General features: G+C 34.5%; 4 protein-coding genes across 7 annotated transcripts; all 4 read right to left on the reverse strand.

Moving 5' to 3' along the window:
• Positions 1-619: 619 nt before the first annotated feature.
• On the reverse strand, positions 620-1,743 carry LOC108464410 (pectinesterase 3). The gene has a single exon (XM_017764701.2). It carries the CDS (start codon positions 1,528-1,530, stop codon positions 808-810), a length of 723 nt encoding a protein of 240 aa, XP_017620190.1. The 5' UTR covers positions 1,531-1,743; the 3' UTR covers positions 620-807.
• A 501-nt stretch (positions 1,744-2,244) lies between these two features.
• Positions 2,245-3,562, reverse strand: LOC108464411 (40S ribosomal protein S9-2-like). Its single transcript, XM_017764702.2, has 3 exons — positions 3,414-3,562; positions 2,729-3,110; positions 2,245-2,551 (listed from the first exon to the last, which is right to left on the reverse strand). The coding sequence occupies exons 1-3, from the start codon at positions 3,439-3,441 to the stop codon at positions 2,368-2,370; spliced, it is 594 nt and encodes a 197-aa protein (XP_017620191.1). The 5' UTR covers positions 3,442-3,562; the 3' UTR covers positions 2,245-2,367.
• An 893-nt stretch (positions 3,563-4,455) lies between these two features.
• LOC108461905 (PH, RCC1 and FYVE domains-containing protein 1) lies at positions 4,456-13,238 on the reverse strand. Its single transcript, XM_017761882.2, has 9 exons — positions 12,936-13,238; positions 12,393-12,621; positions 11,931-12,017; positions 10,639-10,728; positions 10,076-10,156; positions 9,153-9,341; positions 7,045-9,072; positions 6,339-6,485; positions 4,456-5,050 (listed from the first exon to the last, which is right to left on the reverse strand). Exons 2-9 carry the CDS (start codon positions 12,438-12,440, stop codon positions 4,997-4,999), a joined length of 2,724 nt encoding a protein of 907 aa, XP_017617371.1. The 5' UTR covers positions 12,441-12,621; positions 12,936-13,238; the 3' UTR covers positions 4,456-4,996.
• A 1,048-nt stretch (positions 13,239-14,286) lies between these two features.
• On the reverse strand, positions 14,287-16,375 carry LOC108461843 (transcription factor bHLH47). Of its 4 annotated transcripts, none has more exons than XM_017761809.2 (5): positions 16,239-16,375; positions 15,798-15,886; positions 15,292-15,407; positions 15,082-15,209; positions 14,287-14,923 (listed from the first exon to the last, which is right to left on the reverse strand). In XM_017761809.2, exons 2-5 carry the CDS (start codon positions 15,839-15,841, stop codon positions 14,561-14,563), a joined length of 651 nt encoding a protein of 216 aa, XP_017617298.1. In that variant the 5' UTR covers positions 15,842-15,886; positions 16,239-16,375; the 3' UTR covers positions 14,287-14,560. The 4 variants fall into 4 exon arrangements, with proteins under 4 accessions (XP_017617298.1, XP_017617299.1, XP_017617300.1 ...); XM_017761810.2 differs by having other exon boundaries at positions 16,036-16,356; XM_017761811.2 differs by having other exon boundaries at positions 14,472-14,923; positions 16,134-16,356.
• Between the last annotated feature and the right edge of the window lie 1,087 nt (positions 16,376-17,462).

The following is a 17,462-nucleotide window of genomic DNA, read 5'->3' on the forward strand; positions in this document are numbered from 1 at the left end:
CCACAGAGCCATTGTGGATTCAAGTGGCACCGGCCCGTCATCCTTCCACTGCAGAGAGAGGGAAGTTATCGCTGCTCTGTGAAACCAGCCTCACGCGTTGCCTTCCACTATAGGAGACACAAAACTCGAACCTTCGTACAAGACCCGTGTCTCAGCTCCTTGCTTGGAACGGGCGAGCCAGAGAGAAGCCTCAATGGACCCGACTCAGTTAGTTGACCCAGAGTCCCATCACTTTTATGCCCCCACTCGGGCTACAAGCAGGCGCTACCCCACTCAGCGAACGGACAACTTCTTAGCCTTCCTTTTAAATATCGCTTGCTTTTTCTACTTAACCATGTGGTATTGTTTCTTCATTTGTGACGAGTGGGTGACTTTGGGGTGTTATCCGAGTCGTAAAATCACTGCCATACTCGAAATCGATGATTGCCAGAGATCAAATAAATTACTCTGAATCGATAAACCTACGAATTACGTAATATCAACGAAAACAACCGATCTCCATGGAGGCCTCTTTTAGCTATCATTATCACACACAATACTGGATTTGCTTTTGTTTCTTTTTTTAGACCAAAAATTCCACAGCTGCTGGCTTTCATCCCATACATTGAAACAGTAAACATTACTTCACAATCGATTCCTATTAACCATTATTTAAACAGTATATTGTTAACACAATACACAATTTGGGATTGCATACAATCTTTTCAAACCGTAAAATTTACATATTTATTTTTGGATCACCTTACAGAGCAACAAAACAAGAGTCCTCTCTACATGAATACATGGAATTCAAACCCAAATAACATTTCAGTGCACAGTGCGACCACACTTTTGTAGAAGATTCTGCATATTAGCAACAATGGCCAAACTATTACTAATCGACTCTTTCCAGCTTTGGGCTTGAGATTTTACGACTTCATCAGCAGCCGTCCATCCCATCTCTTCTAACCCATCATTACACGTGTCCTGATCAGTCATTGCAGCACTGATCCAAGTCTGGATATCACTGATCTTCTCCTTAGTCAACACAAGCTCCTTCCCGGTACCCACCTTCATGGCAGACACTGAGTCGTTGAGTCGACTTAGGGCGTCATCAAACAGGGTCAAGCAGTCTTTTAAAGCAGGCTGAGAGCGGAGGTCGTTGAGGGACTTGAATGAGGAAGAGAGGTCGGAGAGATGGGTGATGGCTACTTGGAGAGAGAGGTCAAGGAAGGCCTCTAGGTCAGGTTTTATAGAGGCGTTAAGAGAAGATAGAGCGGTGAAACATGAGTCAGGGTACCGAGTCACGTTGCAGATGGTCTTGATTGACTCAACCAAGTTGGAAGATAAAGAAGAGGCGGAGGCCGAGTCGGTGGGATCTTTGTCATTGATGGGTTGCAGCAACAAGGCAGCAAGGGTGAAGCCGATGACTAAAGTGAAGAGGAGGAAAGCAGAGATGGTGATGGCGGCTGAGGCAGATCTTGGGCGAGGGTTTTGGCTTTCGAGGTGGCTTAGTTTGCCATAGCCTTTGAAGAAGTTAACGGATTCCATTGTTGAGTTGAATCGTCGAATAGGTTAACGGGTTTTGGGGGTTTTGATTTGAAGGTATCGTGTGAGGAGAGATGCGGTGGATGGGGAGACTTGCAGGAAAAAGTATGTGAAGCGAACTTTTCCAATTTTTATGATTTAAGGTTAATATAAAATTTTGTATTCAATTTGATACTGGAGATTATTTTCCTAATTGGTATCTAAATTGATTTTATTATTCCCTTTGATACCTGAATTTTTTTAGCTAAGTACTTGAGTTAAACTTTCAAGTACTAAATTTAACATTAAAACCAATCTTAGGTACCAACTAGTATATTAGCCCTTATTATTGCATTGACTTTTCCAAGGACGCGGATTTTATTCCAGCAGGCAGCTGTTGTGCGGTTTACAAACTAATCCGTGTACATTTCCGCCAGGTTTTGAACTTTGCAATCACTTTTTTCCATCGATTTGATTTATCTATTTTTATTGTTAAAGATAGTTTTACTAATATTTAAAAAAGATATAATTTTTTAATGATATAATAAATAAAAATTAATTTAAACTCGATTTTAATAATTATAATTTTTCAATTTATGAACCAAATATTAAACACTAGTTTCTATTCAACTATAATCAACCTTCACTCTAATGGATTCTCCTTAAAATGTAATATAAGCTTTTATTAAACTGAAGGTAATTTCATCAGGAAAAAAATAATAAAGAAAAGTAAACTCATTTTCTTGGAAACTAAACAAAATTCTAAAAATGTCCAAAAATATTATCAATCCAAAATAAACACCAAGACATCATTTTTCTAAATCATGTAAAAGTAAAAAAAGATCAAAAACCCCAATCACCTTACTCTTCATCTTCTTCATCTCCATCTCCACCAGCAGCCTTCTTGGCAGCTGCCCTTTGGTTCTTTCTCTTCACTCTTCCGGGACGTCCACCGCCAAACGGACTAGTCAGCGAGAAATCAATGTGCTTTTGTGAATCAACCCTCACCATGAATGATGGAATGTTGACTACCTGCCTTCCAACCCTGTACACAACCAGAAGAAACCGAGTTGAGTATCGATAGGCAAAATGATAATTATGCCAGTCATACATGATCCCAATGTCAGACACCAAACAACTACGTTACTGAACTTGGGTGCGAGTGTTTCCTATATGTTATGATGTAATAAACAACCTATATTTAGCAAGTAAAGATCAATACCTGATATGCCTCTGCCTGATGAGAACTCGGGCATGGTGGATAGATTTAGCCATACCAGTCTTGAACACAAGAGTTTGAAGACGACGTTCGAGGAAGTTCTCCACCGTCAACGCCAATACATAATCAAGCTTGTTCTGGCTCTCATCCAAGAGTCCGTATCGATTCATCCTGCGAAGAAGAGCTTCACCCTCAAAGATCCGACGCGGGTTCTTCTCATCGAGGGTCAATAGATCCCTAGCAGCATTTCTGATTCGGCTTAAAGCATACTGAACTCTCCAGAGTTCCCTCTTGCATCGCAGCCCGTACTCTCCCACCAGCCTCAACTCAGCATCCAATCGTTCCTTTTCATAAGGACGACGAGGCTTCTTAAATGTCTTCCCATCTGTTTATCATTCATAATTTCACATAGCGAGGAACAAAATCATAATCCTAAAAATCATTTACCCAAACAAATCACAACCACCTAAGAAACCCTATATCTTCATCCACTCAACCCCTCAATTTACTTTGCTAATCTAACTAAAATCACAAACAAACAAAAACCCAATTCCTATTTCATCAAAACAAGAAAACCCAACAATGCATTTGGCAAAAAAGATTAACATAAGACCTATGGAAAATACTAGAGCAGATCAAACTTAAAAGAAATATTTGTCATAGAAAAAAAGGGGTAGTGAGAGCTTACAGTTGCGGTAAAAGGAGACGTGAACCATTGTTGTTGGGCGGAGGCGCCGTTTCTCTTTAACACAGTGACTTTGCTGCTTTCATCAACCAACGGTAGGGTTGCAAATGGGTTTTATAAAGCAAACCCTAAAAAATAAGATAATGCCTTAGAACTGAAAATTTGCTATTGCTAAACAAAGGGATTTGAGCTACTTAGGCCCAAATAAAGACTAAAGAGTTAAAAAGCCCAAATTTTGTGTTTAAATCATCTTTACGATAAAAATGAGAATATATTGGAAATTTTTATTAAAAATATGTGAATTTTTTTAAAAAAAGATATTGTCTGCGACGCTTTTACTTAAAATGTTTTTAAAATTAAAAAATATTTTTAACTTTAAATTTAAGTAAATAAATTGGCACTAATTTAAATTCATTCAAATGCAAACAAATTTATTTTTTAGCAAATTTTAAATATTAAAATATCTTACCTAAATTTTAATTATATAATATAGTAATTTTATTTTATTTCTTATGTTTTTATTATAAGAAAATAGTATACTAAACTTTTTTTTATATTTTTATTATCGAAAACAAATTTTATTTCATTTACGAAATTTGTTTTCAATTTATAAAAATAGAAAATGAATCATTTCTTTAAAATGAAAATAAAAAGTCAAACTTTAAAGACGATATTATTACGAAGGACAATCACGAACCTTGAACATTAATTATAAAATGAACATGTACCAAAAAATGAAAACAAAAATAATTTCTAAAACCAAATAATACCTTTTCTTTTTTTCTAGTGCTACTCCAAATAGATTTGTCGAGAGCTTAATCGTCATATCTATTAAATTCAATTTACTCAAACAAGATTCATACTAATTCAATCAAGTCAATTATTATTTTAATAATAAAATTAATATTATTATTTCAATTTTTAATTATAATAATATAAAATATTACATGAAGGAATACCACATAAATTGTGTTTTTAAAATAAAAACATTCACTTTTCTTTCCTCTGAAGTGTTCCATCTCTTTCGTCCAATTTAAGAACTCAATTTAATTATAAAAAATAAAAAAAGCATTTTAAAAAAAGTGAAAATTTCAATGTATATAAAAGACAACACCAAAGACCTCCAAAAAGAATAGTTCGAAAATCAAGCAAAAATCGATGCAATGCATGGCTTGCTATCCAAGTGGAACTAGCTTTGTATATGCATTCAACATGGGAATGGAAGTCAATACATTCTCTTCATCAAATGTATCAAACATATGAAGTTTCTATGTTCTCTTCATCAACTTCGTATCACAAGGCATCAGCTGTATATCCTATGCTAGTGGGGCTGGATTTTTGCCCTTGCAACTGTAGGTTTTCAGGGCAATGCATCCTCTCCCGTGTATTCAAAACCAACTGTTCTGCATTTTACTATCCAATACTTGTACTCCAATCTCTTTTTTGCTGTTTATTCGGCCATGCCGTGATATCCGTACGAACCTGTCACACTCGAGATTCTAGTCATGTTGAAAGGGCTTTGTGTTCGGAGATTGGCTGGACTCTGGAATCTGAACAAGAACGTGAGTTCAGCAGCCGAAACTCTCTCAGTTCCTAGGTAAAGTTGATTGTTCAGGTCCTTTTCCACGCCCTTGATTCAACTGTCAAAGAATACCATTAACCAAATCCATTGTAGTATTATATTGGATAGAAATAATGGTAAAAATACTAAATCATAGCACTTCTCCATCATAATTCTGTTCTGTTTCATTTTTTCATTCCTAGCAACACACCACATAGAAAAAAATAATAGGGATACATGAATGTCTCAATTTATATAATATGAATTACTATGAATTACTAGCGTATCAAAATTTATAAAACTATAAAATATTTTAAACAAAATTATAATACCACAAAACACTTGAACACTACATGGATGCACAACTGTCGATAAGAACCTGATATATGGACGCTTTTATTGCAATAGAAATTTTAGTTTTATTTATTATATCAGGTTTTATTAAGAGTTTTAGTTTTATTTATTTTTCTATTATATTAAGTTTATATTTCCTTCATAAACTCTATTAAGAATTTTATTAGGACTCTTTTCTTTGTTATTAACAATCTATAAAAGGGTGCTAATATGAAATAAAGAGACAAGCAATTATTCTATCAAAAAGAAATCTTATTTTGAGGGGGTTCAGTCAAGGACAAATCTGTCTTTTGAGTAACCATAAGTCGAAACAAGAATTCTTTCTCGTCTAGACCTGTGACTTGGCTGTGACTTGGCTGTGACTAGATCCTACGACAAGTCACATAACAAAACCTTATGTGGAGGCCTCCCTGCTGCTCTTATTCTTTTAGCTCATAAATGTTCTTTTTCCTCGGAAACCTCTCCAAATTAAGCATTTGAGTGGTTATATATGCATAGTGTGTATTACTAACCTAAAATAAAAGCTTCTATTACGAGGGTTTTGAGAAGGCAATAGTTGCGTAAATAAAATCCACATATCAGAAGAAAACAGTTGTAAGGTCTGTGCATGTAGATTTCCATGCACGGTTCATAAAGATTATTAAGAGACTAAGTATCTCGTTACTAACAAATGTGCCAAGTTCCTTCATGCTAATGCCACTTCTTTGATATAATAGAATTCTTTGTACGTGTTCTGGTACTATGGAATCCTATGGTTTCTCCATTTACTTTCTTCTATGTTGCTCTTATTCTTCATTTGAGTATCCATGTCCAACACTCATGTACAAATGTTAGCCACATACTCATATCTTACTCGAGTCTGAGTAACATAGCTTTCTTCCATATTTCTATTCCCAACCTTTGACCAACTATGCCTTAAATAAGTGAACAAGTTCAATTCAAGATTGGGTTTTTAACTATATAAAGCTCATATATCTGTACAATAGCAAAACCTAGATTTTTTTTTTTTTTACCTGCGCTGTTAGAGATCTGATTATTTCCTTTGAAGCTTTGTTCTTTTCAGCTTCCTCACTTGCTGCAGCCATTGCCTCTTTCCACCGCTTTGATGTTCTTTCGAGTTTTGCCTCTAGGACTTGAGATTTGGCAGTAAGATCCTCAACCTGAAAGCCATATTATTACCATCATAATTTACACAGCACCTATAGTATCCTGTCATGAGCATGGAAGAACATCCTGACATAAATTGCGAGATATGTAAGTGACACTCCTTGGTTCATATTGAATCAAATTGCCATGTTTTCAGCTCATAGGAATGTCTGCAGCCTATGCAGGGTGTCTATTGATTACCAATAGTTTAGTACCATGCCTCATTTTTATTTTCTGACAGTAGAATTCTTTTTAGCAACTGATGAATGTCTTTAAGATATTTAAGTACAGAAACAAACAATGAGTCTAGAATGGGCACTGCACTCCTAAATTAAGAATCAAAGTTCACAATAGGAAAAGGAGAGCACGTTTCGAGAAATTACTTTATGGAATAAAATATATAAATAGAAATCAAGGATAAAAGTGGTGACCCTATATGTAAGGGAATGATAAATGAACAAAAAATTCATGCACGCACATAATTAATCACCATATCTCCTTTGATATGCTTTTTTCGCATATAATTCACAAATATAAGTTGTAGTTTGTATCTTAATCTATCATTATAATTACCTGTGTTCTTAATAAACTTATCTCTTGAGTTAGGCTCTCAACTGAGTGCTTTGAGTCATCAAGAAGTAATTCTGGATTTGCAAGATCAGTATGGATTGAATTTCTTGTAAAAGAAGAAACTGGACTTGACTTCCTTGAAGGAGGGGATGATCCTCGAGAAACCATTCTTAAACCAGAAGTTGATTTTCTCGTAGAATTTCCTAATAAAAAGCTTGGGTAACACTGCGACTTAAATACTCCTCTATCATGGTTGCAATTGCGGCTCCTGAATGAATCAAAGGACGGAAGCCTGGCTAGTTTAGGAAAAGATGCTCGGTTTATAATATCTTTGTCTGGTAACTCATTACCATTCAGATGTATGACTTCCCTTGAATTCTTAGCGGATTCAAGAGCTGATCGAGACTCCTTTTTCCAACTTAATTTGGAAAAACAATCATCACAGACCCGACAAGGCTTGTTCTTCTTAGGAGCCAAAGCAGCTTTTAGAGATTTCTTACTGCTACAAAGTTTACAAAAGGCTAGCCCGCAGTTGTAACAATTATGGCGCTTTCTGATGAAGGTAAATGGATTTCGACACCCAGAACAGTTTAAATGATCGGCACCTAGTGCCCAGTCATGAAGACAAATGGCAGCAGTGAAGTTTGAGCCACATACCACTCTCATTGCTTGTTTGTTTTTCAAAGCTTCAACAAGAGTGGGAATATTTCTGTCTTCATTGTCTCCATGACCTAATTGACCATTTGCACCTTTTCCCCAGGTGTAAATCTTGGCATCCGAACTACGAACAGCAATATGATAAGAACCACATGCTATCTCTTCAATTCGGCTGTTTTTGATATTGCCTTTGACGCAAGTCGGAGTCTTGATACATCCAGAGCTCCCAAGGTTTCCACGATCATCACTCCCCATGAAATAGACTTTCCCAGTGTCAGTTAGAGCAACAGTAATACTGTAGCCACAAGCCACTTGGGAAAAGTTTGTAGTGTCTGACAGTGCTACCAAAGAAGGAACTAATCTGGGTTCTTTATCACCATGTCCAAGCTGCCATTTCTCCCCATCACCCCAGGTGACCAGCTTTCCAGATGAAAACTCAACAGATAACTCAGGAGGCATTTCCACAACCGCAGCAGTGTGCCAAACTCCACAAGATGCCCTCACCGTTCGTAGCCCTCTAAGAGCATGAACTTCTCTAGGTAAACTTGTGCTACTACGGTCCCCATGGCCTAGAGCTCCAAAAGCTCCATCTCCAAATGTAAATAATTTACCTGTCGATGTAACAGCAGCGGTATGCCAAGCTCCACAAGAGATATATGACACACGCATACCTTCAATATCACCTCTTACCATTTTAGGAATCCACTTACTAACTTCAGTTCCGTGCCCTAGAAGACCAAGATTATGACAACCATCACCCCAGGTATAAAGGTCCCCTGAAAGTGTTACAGCACAAGTATGAAATTCCCCACAGGCAACTAATCCAATAGCTGACCCACTAAGAGCACCAATGAGCCTCGGTTGAGAAACATCAGCTTCAACTCCATGCCCAAGCCTGCCACCACTTCCTTCACCCCAACTAAAGATCTGCCCCTGTTTTGTGACTAAAACAGCATGCTTATACCCACAAGAAATATTGTGAGCATCCAGAAGCACTGTTGATTCAAGAGCCTTGGGTGAAAGTGCATCTATTCTGGTAACAGCAGTTTGAGTTTTGTGACTGCCGCCAAGCAGTCCGTCAGCAGTTCCTTCTCCCCAGATAAAAACACCACCTAATGCATTAAAATCCTCCAAAGAAGATCTGTGGCTGGATGAACTCACTCGACTGGATAAACTACTTCTAAATGAATCAAAAACAGAGGAGATCTCTAACCCCCCCAATGATTCTGAACTGTAATGCTTGGCAACTGTCTCCTTCTGAGTTAAGCTATTTATTATACTAGTGTATGCTAAGACCTCCGAAAAAGCTTTTCCCAGTCTACGCTGTGGAGAGCTCTCATGCGGGAGTGAAACAATTTGGATATCTCTGGGATCCTACAATAAGAAAAAGATGGAAAGATATAATAAAGAAAACAGAAAATGATTGGATTTTCTGGCACTCTATAGTAGGAAACCTTATTGACAATGTCACTGCTTGCAGATGACGCATTAGATATGGAATTTCTTTGAGTACAGCTACATTGACTTTCTGTTGATGTATTGTCACTTGTTGCATCACTTTTTCGCCTGCTGCTGTCACCTTCTGAAATTAAGACCCTAAGAGCAGTAAACCAGATCTCAGCTTCATCTCTGTCCTTGCATATCTATTAACATTATCCATTAATTAGAGTTGGTTTTTATGTATTGGGATTCAGATTTTGGTAACAAATACTCAATGTTCAAAACCAAACTATATGTTATATTAAAAAGAAAATAATTGGATGAGTTCTAATTTTAAATCAATGAACATGAGAAGTTTCTTCTTATATTCTCCCAACCATAAAAACAAGAAAGGTAAAGGAAAGGAATTAATGATCATTCCCGAATCTAAGTGAACGAGAATTTACAATTCTAGAAGTCTTGAACTGCTAGCAAAATACAGCAACAATTTCCTCTGGTCCTTACTAGTAGAAAAGGTAAGGAAAGGAATAAAAAAGCAAGAAACTAAACTCTCTACACACAATCCTAACCATGGCTTGGGAAAGAGGGCTAAGAAACAAGATACAGAATGGTTGACGTTTTATACAGGCCTTGAGTCGACACTGCTATTATATTAAACTATTCAGCAGTGAAACTGCAAATTCCAAAAACCATAACAAGAAGAGTACTAACAAGAGAGAAATTCAGAAAATAAAATCTTAAAATTCTTAGGTTCAAAACAAGATTGCTATGAGCCTACAATAATACATATAGAATGCTTGAATGGGATGAATATGCACTTTCTATGCATGTATAATGTATTGGATGGTACAGAATGAAATGGAAATTTGAGAAACAGTGCAATTGTAGTTAAAAGGAGGATGTTTGTTAACGGTCAAAAGCAAGAAAGAATACGAACCAAATCCAAGGTTCCGTTGTTGTAAATAAGAGAAAATGATTGATGTTCTTTATCAGGCTGAGGGCTACGCTGGAACACGGCCTGCAAAACCATGCAGAAAAGCTTTTGTGACTTTTGCCTCTTGCTGAGACTGCTCTCGTCTTTTTTTTCTTTTCACCTTTTTGTTCCATAGACTAGTCTAAACAAATGAATTTCAAGAAAATAAGCCACATGTCTCAGATTACAATAATGAAATATATATATATATATATCAAAATAGGATCTGTTAGATTTTAGGAGCTCCTAAACTTGTTCTATATCCACTAAAAGTACAGCACAAGGCATTAAAAGATATTACCTTAATGCAAAATGTGTAATTGGTTAGATGCTCCTAAAGAGTCAGTAGCTTCAATTGTCTTTTTTTTCCATAAATTTTGATGATATTTTAGGAATATATTAAAACTCTTTTTGTTTAGTATGTGACTATTTATTAAACACTGTCATGATTAGGTAAATTATGTGCTAAAATTGAGAACCTAAAAGTTACTGTTCACCGCACAAGGCATTGACAGATATAGACTTACAGTACGCTGTCCTGATACAATCCTTGAAACTTGGCTTAGTTTGAGTTGTTTCTCTGCTTTGTCAGAAATCCAAATCAGCGATTTCTCATCCTGGCATGCAAAAATGATCTTAAATCAATATAATCACCCTAACTGAACAATTTGTAATTCTGTGCCCAAGGTTCCTTGGATTTGCACAGCTCGTTCAGTTCACAGAGCAATATTTGCTTTAACAAAGACATAGAGATGGAAAACCTCACAGACAGACAAATCAAACTGCTATCCACTATTGTTCCACGTGTTAGTTTTACAACCTCCTAACAATCTAACTTAACTCGTATATTTAAAATTTGTTATATCTATTAGTTCTTTTGCTCCAATTACTGCTAGTAGTGTCCAGTTTCACATTATATAGAACAAAAGCTATCCCAAGTATAGAGCAAGTGAATTGCACACAATGGCATAAAGTTGGATTCTCTGCCAACCTTTGAACTTAACAAAATTTTAATCCATTGTCAGTTCTTTACGTAATCCTTAAACTTCTCATGATACAAACTGAAATAGAATAAATGAGATTAATAAAGAGGTTAAAGTCACAAGCATTTCATGAAGAAATATTTTGGGTTGTATGCACATGAATTCAGACACTCAAGAAGCAATGTTATCTTTCTGAGGCTCCACAGATTAAGAGAACGCCATCACAATGTTGCTAGATATGGCAATCTTCCTTGATTCTATCAGTTTCATTTTTGGGTTTTTACCTTCTTATATGAGCTCGAAAGAGGTAATGATTATCTGACATCTAATTTAATGAAAATCGTTCAAGGCTTAAAGAAGCAGACAAGGACCAGATTCAAGCAGATGTGCACATGGAGTCTCACTCCAGTTGAGAAACCTAAGGAAAAAGTTATATTTAGATCCCCAATGGGACAATCCAGCCATGATAGCCCCAAAATCTATTATTGATCTTTCATTTAGAAAATAACTTAATTCGTATAAGAAAAATCATAAGAGCAATTTTTTTTAGGTTTGGAGATGAACTGATCGCAATCTACTCATACTTAAAAGGTCTTTGATAGAGGGTACTTCTAGGCGGGCTACATCTCTTTAGATGGCATGGCATATTGATGATCACTAATTCATTGCTTATTGTATTACATTCCCTTTAAAAGAAAATTAAAAGAAGTATTTTCTGGAAAATTCGTAACTAAGTATTTTCAGGGTGACGTGATATCCACTTCAATTTTAGTATGGAAAACTCTAAGCAAAGGAAAGTAATAGTAATTAATGGTATGATATTCAAGGCAACATACATTTGAAAGTCGAAATGGACAAAATTTAGGCTTTCCCCATCGCCCATACTTCAGCAGATACATTCCTTTCTTAAGGGTTGAAATGGCCTGCAGAAAAGGGCGCAGAAGTATGACATATACTAATTAGCATGAAGAGAACCTTTTTATTTTCAGTTCCAAAGAGACAACCTTCTTAACTAGAGAAAAAAGAAGACAATGGCATGAACTAAAGATCATCTGAAGACATGTAACTCAGCCTATAACACCTATAATATCATTCTTGGAAGAGAAAATATTCTACATTAAAAGGCTATTCTGATTCCTGTCAATGCTGTATATCACATACTGCTGAATCGACCTAAAACCAAATTTTCTACAACAGTTCATAGCTGTAAAGTTCATTACTCGGACCAAGTTGACATCAAAGAAGATTCATGTACAAAAGCCGAGAAAGAGGTTAAGTAGTGAGAAAAGAAGGAATACCTGTTCATGCTCCCTATCAGAAAAACGATTCCTTTGGAGGTCAGCCATTCACCTGAAGATATCAAGTCCGACCCTTGCATAGAACAACAGCTAAGTCCTAGAAAATATCGAAAGAATAATCCCCGTATCCGCCCCATATAAAACCTTTCCTTGAGTCTCCTACCAGAATGCAGTTCATACTATTCCATTATGAGAAAGCCTCAAATGAGAGTATCCTCATGAGAATAACCTATCTCAAAAATACTGAGTTAGAGACACTATCATTTTCCAAAAGCATTGTAATAAATTGTAAAAATCCCGAACCACAACATCTATTCTATTGGTCTTACCTGCATTTGAAGCAATCACATCAAAAGAAAGAAATAAATCGGATGCAATCTCAACCCTAATAATTAAATTTTCTTTCAATTTTCTGTATCAAATGAAATTAAGCATCCGAAATTCGTTCACTGTTTTTTCAAATTTCACTCAATCAGCATAAAATATTAGATCATGCATCATTAAGCTTGAATAAAAATGAGAATTCAATCGAAAAATAGTTACCTGAATACGAATTAACATCCACAAATCGGCAATTAAAAGGCCAATAAATTTGACGAATCAAAATTGGATTTAAATCTTAAACTTTAGAATCAAGGATCACAAACAAATCAACCATGATGAGCAAAAAAAGAAAAACACTAACGAATCAAGCGGCATTAAAAGATTTGATTACTTTCTTTTCTTTTTCTTTAAAATTAAAAAAAAATTTATATACATGAGAAACAAGAGCATCGAAGGGAAGGAAATTAGCGCCAGCTTTGTTTTTGCTACATTTTATTTTCCTCCTCCGAGGTTAACTGTTCTAACTGTTTTTTTTTAATTATTATTTTATATGAAGAATTGGTTTTAAATACTATTTTAGGTAATTAACTTAAAGTATTATTTTGAGAAGGATTTTCATATTTTATGTATTTTTTATCAAATTCGTAATAATTTAATTATAATTTTTTCTTAAATATGACTATACTTTTTTTCTCGGATGATTATACATATAATATATATATATATATATGTTTTTTTATATAATACTTAAAATTATTTGTAATCCTCTTCAACCCATATATAAAAGTATAATGCGTTTCAATACACTCGAACCCACGTCCTTTACATTGACAATAATATTATACCAATTGAATTAAAATTCAATTGGCCACGACATTTGAATTTTAAACTTACAACAATGTCTTAAAAAACACTTTATGCCCCCACAAGATTTAGAAAATGGTTATATCATTAAGCTATACTTTAAAAAGTTAAAATATCATGATAAAATTTCCGTAGATTTGAAATTTACTCTTATTTTTATTTTTATCTAAGTGTTAATATTTTTATTTTTATTTTATTAAATTTGTTTAAATATTTTGAAATAAAAATACTCACTTGATAACTGTGTAATTAAAAATTATTGTAATGAACCTAAATTTAACAAAATAATTTTAATAATATTAACAGTTAAATCTAAATTTTAAAATCTAAAAATAAATAGACTAAATTTTAGATTTATAAAGAGTATAATAATTAAAACTGTGTGACCTATCTCCTACTCTCAATATTGTAAAGAAACTGCTACTCTTGGTCATTTATTAAAATAAGGTTAACATGCATAATTTATGTACTCTTCACAAATTTATATTTATATATTTATATTTTTATTTTAGGAAGAATTCAGTCTCTTTATTTTTATTATAATATATTTTTAAAATTCAAATTTATTATAATATTAATTTTTATTCCATGTGTGATAAATTTTTATTTAATAAAAAATAAAAAAGTAATGTTAATAAATAAATTTAAATTTGAAATTTAAAAGTTAAAAAATTAAATTTCTAAAAATAAATAAAAGTAGAGTGACTTAAAATTAACCAAGGATGAATTTGATTAGGTGGTTGTCCCAGCCAAAGTAGAAATATAATCAATAACTAACGAAGCAAAGGTAGCTAAATGGATCTCAGTTATTAACTCATCCCCATGCACATCCAAAACATGCTATTTTTTACAAAGGGTTTGCCCATCCTAATTTTAAATCAAAAGCCCCCCAAAAAAAAAAAAAAAGAAAAGGAAGTTCAGAATTTTGCAGTGAAATTTACAAGTTGGCTTGGGTTTACACACTCAACTTTTGTTAGTCATTATTGCTTCCCAAGAAGTTGGGAAGGCCATGAATCTGCCGGGGTCGGATATCGAGCATGTGGTTTACTGACAACACAGTTCGTTTTAGGGGCAGGTTGTTGTTGTGTGCCCGGATCGGGCGTCGGATAAGTCTGAATATCGGGATGAATTGGAACAACAAGGAGAGCCGATGGTTGTTGCGGAACAGGCTCGACAGCAGGCAAACCAGGATGATCTCCATGAAACTGTGATGGCAATGGAGGAGGTTCGTTCAAGTCGGGCTTAGATTGAGAAAGCCTTGTTCCGATCTCACTTTTCAGCTCCCGTATTTGAGTTTCCAGGGTGGAATTCTCCTCCTGCAGCTCATTCTTCTCGACGTTCACCTGTTGACGTTTCAGACAAGAACACAATACTCTGTTACTCCGACACTTCATTATATATGTACATATATTCAAAACACGGACATATAACAAGGGCATCCAACATTCACTCCCGATTAAGATTCAGCAAAATTATCAAAGACAAGGATCAAGAGTCTTACATAGTGAGATTCAGATACCAAAGAAGCGTTTTCCTTTTTGAGGGACTCGATTTGACCGAACAATTCCTTTAATAGTCGAGTTGCTTCACAAAGAATAGAGGCCTTCCCATTGTTCGGCTGATTCGGATCTGTACATAAAAATAACCGATTTTACAAACCGAAACCCGAGCTGATCATCTATATAGATTAAAGACGGACTTGGGACATTACCGAGAGCATTTGCCAGGTCAAGGAAGAGCTCATTCAAATGCTCACGCTTGAGCTTCTCCCTCTCAGCTTTGTGAACTCTTTTAGGAACCTTTCCCTTCGTCTTCGGAACACAAGACCTGCATCGAAATTGGTTTTCAGACAAAGCCAAACTACCTCATTCTTTGACAAATTTTAGCAATTTAAGATTTGCACATTTTCATTGCCACCAGAACTAGATACTTCTGAATATGCTTAATTGCACACTGATAACCTCAGAACCTCAGAGAATATATCAATGTTAGAAATTGACGGATTACGTGAAACCAACAACTACAATGAGTTAAGGGGCTGACTCACAACCTATGTTACTCAAACTCAAACTCAGATGTGAGTATCGAATAAGGGCAGGTATGTCATATGGACACGAATTCAAACCTCAACCTAAGCCATGAAATGAATTCAGACACAAACCAGAAAATTACAGAAGCTAGAGATAACTAAAGCTCCTAAGATATTGAAACACTAACCTGCCAAAAGATGTCTTCACTGATGCATTTGTCTCAGATCCCATGTTTGTTTAATAAGTTAGAAAGAAAGAAAAAAAACCAAAATTTTCCTACAAACACCAACAAAATAAACAATTCAGAGTCTCCTCCATTGATGACTCATAGAACTAAATCAATAAATCAGACCACAACACAAATTAAACAACAGAAATTGGGTATTCAAAGGAACCAAACACAAATTTCCCAAGAAAATACATACACCCATATTTGCCCCATCTAGTTTTACTGAAATTTTCGATCAAACACACAGATAAGATTCAGAACCAAAAAGAAAAAGGGAAAACTTTAAAAAATCACCTATCTCGATGCATCAAAATAAAGAACCCAGATCAAAATATAGAAAAAGTCCCATCAAAAACACAGTTCAAGATCAAAGACGGAGATTGTGATTTGTGAACCAACCTTCGAAAGAAAACAAAAGATGATGGGCGGTGGTGTTTCAACTGAGAGGAAGATTAGAAAGTTGAAAATAAAAATAAAAATAAAAGCTTTGATTAAAAAAAAAAGAAAAAAGTAGTGTATTTTAGGGGAGAGAAAGAGCGTGGCGGGAGAAAAGAGTACACAGGTTTGGCGCGTGGCTAGCAACTGATCATCGGTGAATCGAGACAAAACACGTGGAATGGACACGTGCTTGTTTGCTTTTAGTTTTTGTCGGCTTTCTTTTTGCTATGTGCCATTCTGCTTGTTCCATATGCTTTCCAGTTTCACACCTAAAATTTGATTTTTATTAAAAGAAAAAAAAGGAATTTTATATAAGAGAATGTATTATATAAAATATATTTTATTAAAATTACAATATTAGTCATGGATGAGTTTTATCGTTTTCTTAATAATAATTTAATGGAATAATATTTTGGTATATTGTAGGATTCACAGTTTAATTACTCTTATTATTTAAAAGTATTCTTCTTTTTATGGAAGTGATAAAATTGAAAAAAAATAAAGAAAAGGAAGCGCGTGGTGGGCATAAGATAGCATAGCATAGCAGACGTGGTTGAATGGTCCAATCCAAACTGAACAATACATCACTTCTAGCGTTGGACAGTTTCGCAAAGTGGCGTGTGCCTTCCACGAGCTTTATTTATATTTTTTCTTAACGACATCGCTGGAGATAAAGGCTAGGTTAAAGACAAATATTTTTGGCATTAAAAGTAGAAGTATCACATTGATAATTTCATTAAAATATAGAAATCATTTTTTGTCATTATCCCTTTTAAAATTATAATATTTTAAATGCTAGCCATAAAATATACCTACATCATACATGTACAACATCTTATAAAACAAAATTAATTTCAAAATTATAAATTAAAATAATTAAAAATAAAAATCTGAAATGAGTCCTACTTAATCTAACCTCTCAAGCAATATTTAAAATAACTAAATAAATAGTTAAAATATGTCTTAAGTCTTTATTCTTTTTAGAAATTACGAAATTTAGTTTTTTACTTTTATTTTTAGAAATTTAGTCAATTTATTTTTAGATTTCAAAATTCAAATTAAATTACCAACGATGTTAATTTTTTATTAAATTAGTTGTGTTACATTTTGAAATTAAAAAAAACTTGCTTAATTCTAGATAAATAATTTCAATATCTTTAACAATTAAATCTGAATTTTAAAAGT

The sequence above is a fragment of the Gossypium arboreum genome, chromosome 11 (genome assembly GCF_025698485.1).
Source record: "Gossypium arboreum isolate Shixiya-1 chromosome 11, ASM2569848v2, whole genome shotgun sequence".
NCBI classification, from domain to species: Eukaryota; Viridiplantae; Streptophyta; class Magnoliopsida; order Malvales; family Malvaceae; genus Gossypium; species Gossypium arboreum.

Coding starts and splice junctions, on each gene's coding strand:
- LOC108464411 (XM_017764702.2), bottom strand. CDS start 3,441: ATGGTTCACGTCTCCTTTTACCGCAACT. Junction 3,111..3,413: donor CGTCTCCTTTTACCGCAACT/GTAAGCTCTCAC, acceptor AATGATAAACAG/ATGGGAAGACATTTAAGAAG. Junction 2,552..2,728: donor ATCAGGCAGAGGCATATCAG/GTATTGATCTTT, acceptor GGTTGTGTACAG/GGTTGGAAGGCAGGTAGTCA.
- LOC108464410 (XM_017764701.2), bottom strand. CDS start 1,530: ATGGAATCCGTTAACTTCTTCAAAGGCTATGGCAAACTAAGCCACCTC.
- LOC108461905 (XM_017761882.2), bottom strand. CDS start 12,440: ATGGCTGACCTCCAAAGGAATCGTTTTTCTGATAGGGAGCATGAACAG. Junction 10,729..11,930: donor GTCCATTTCGACTTTCAAAT/GTATGTTGCCTT, acceptor TTTGCATGCCAG/GATGAGAAATCGCTGATTTG. Junction 5,051..6,338: donor TCAGATCTCTAACAGCGCAG/GTAAAAAAAAAA, acceptor ATTCTTTGACAG/TTGAATCAAGGGCGTGGAAA.
- LOC108461843 (XM_017761809.2), bottom strand. CDS start 15,841: ATGGGATCTGAGACAAATGCATCAGTGAAGACATCTTTTGGCAG. Junction 15,408..15,797: donor GTGAAGACATCTTTTGGCAG/GTTAGTGTTTCA, acceptor ATTTCGATGCAG/GTCTTGTGTTCCGAAGACGA. Junction 15,210..15,291: donor TGACCTGGCAAATGCTCTCG/GTAATGTCCCAA, acceptor TTTTATGTACAG/ATCCGAATCAGCCGAACAAT.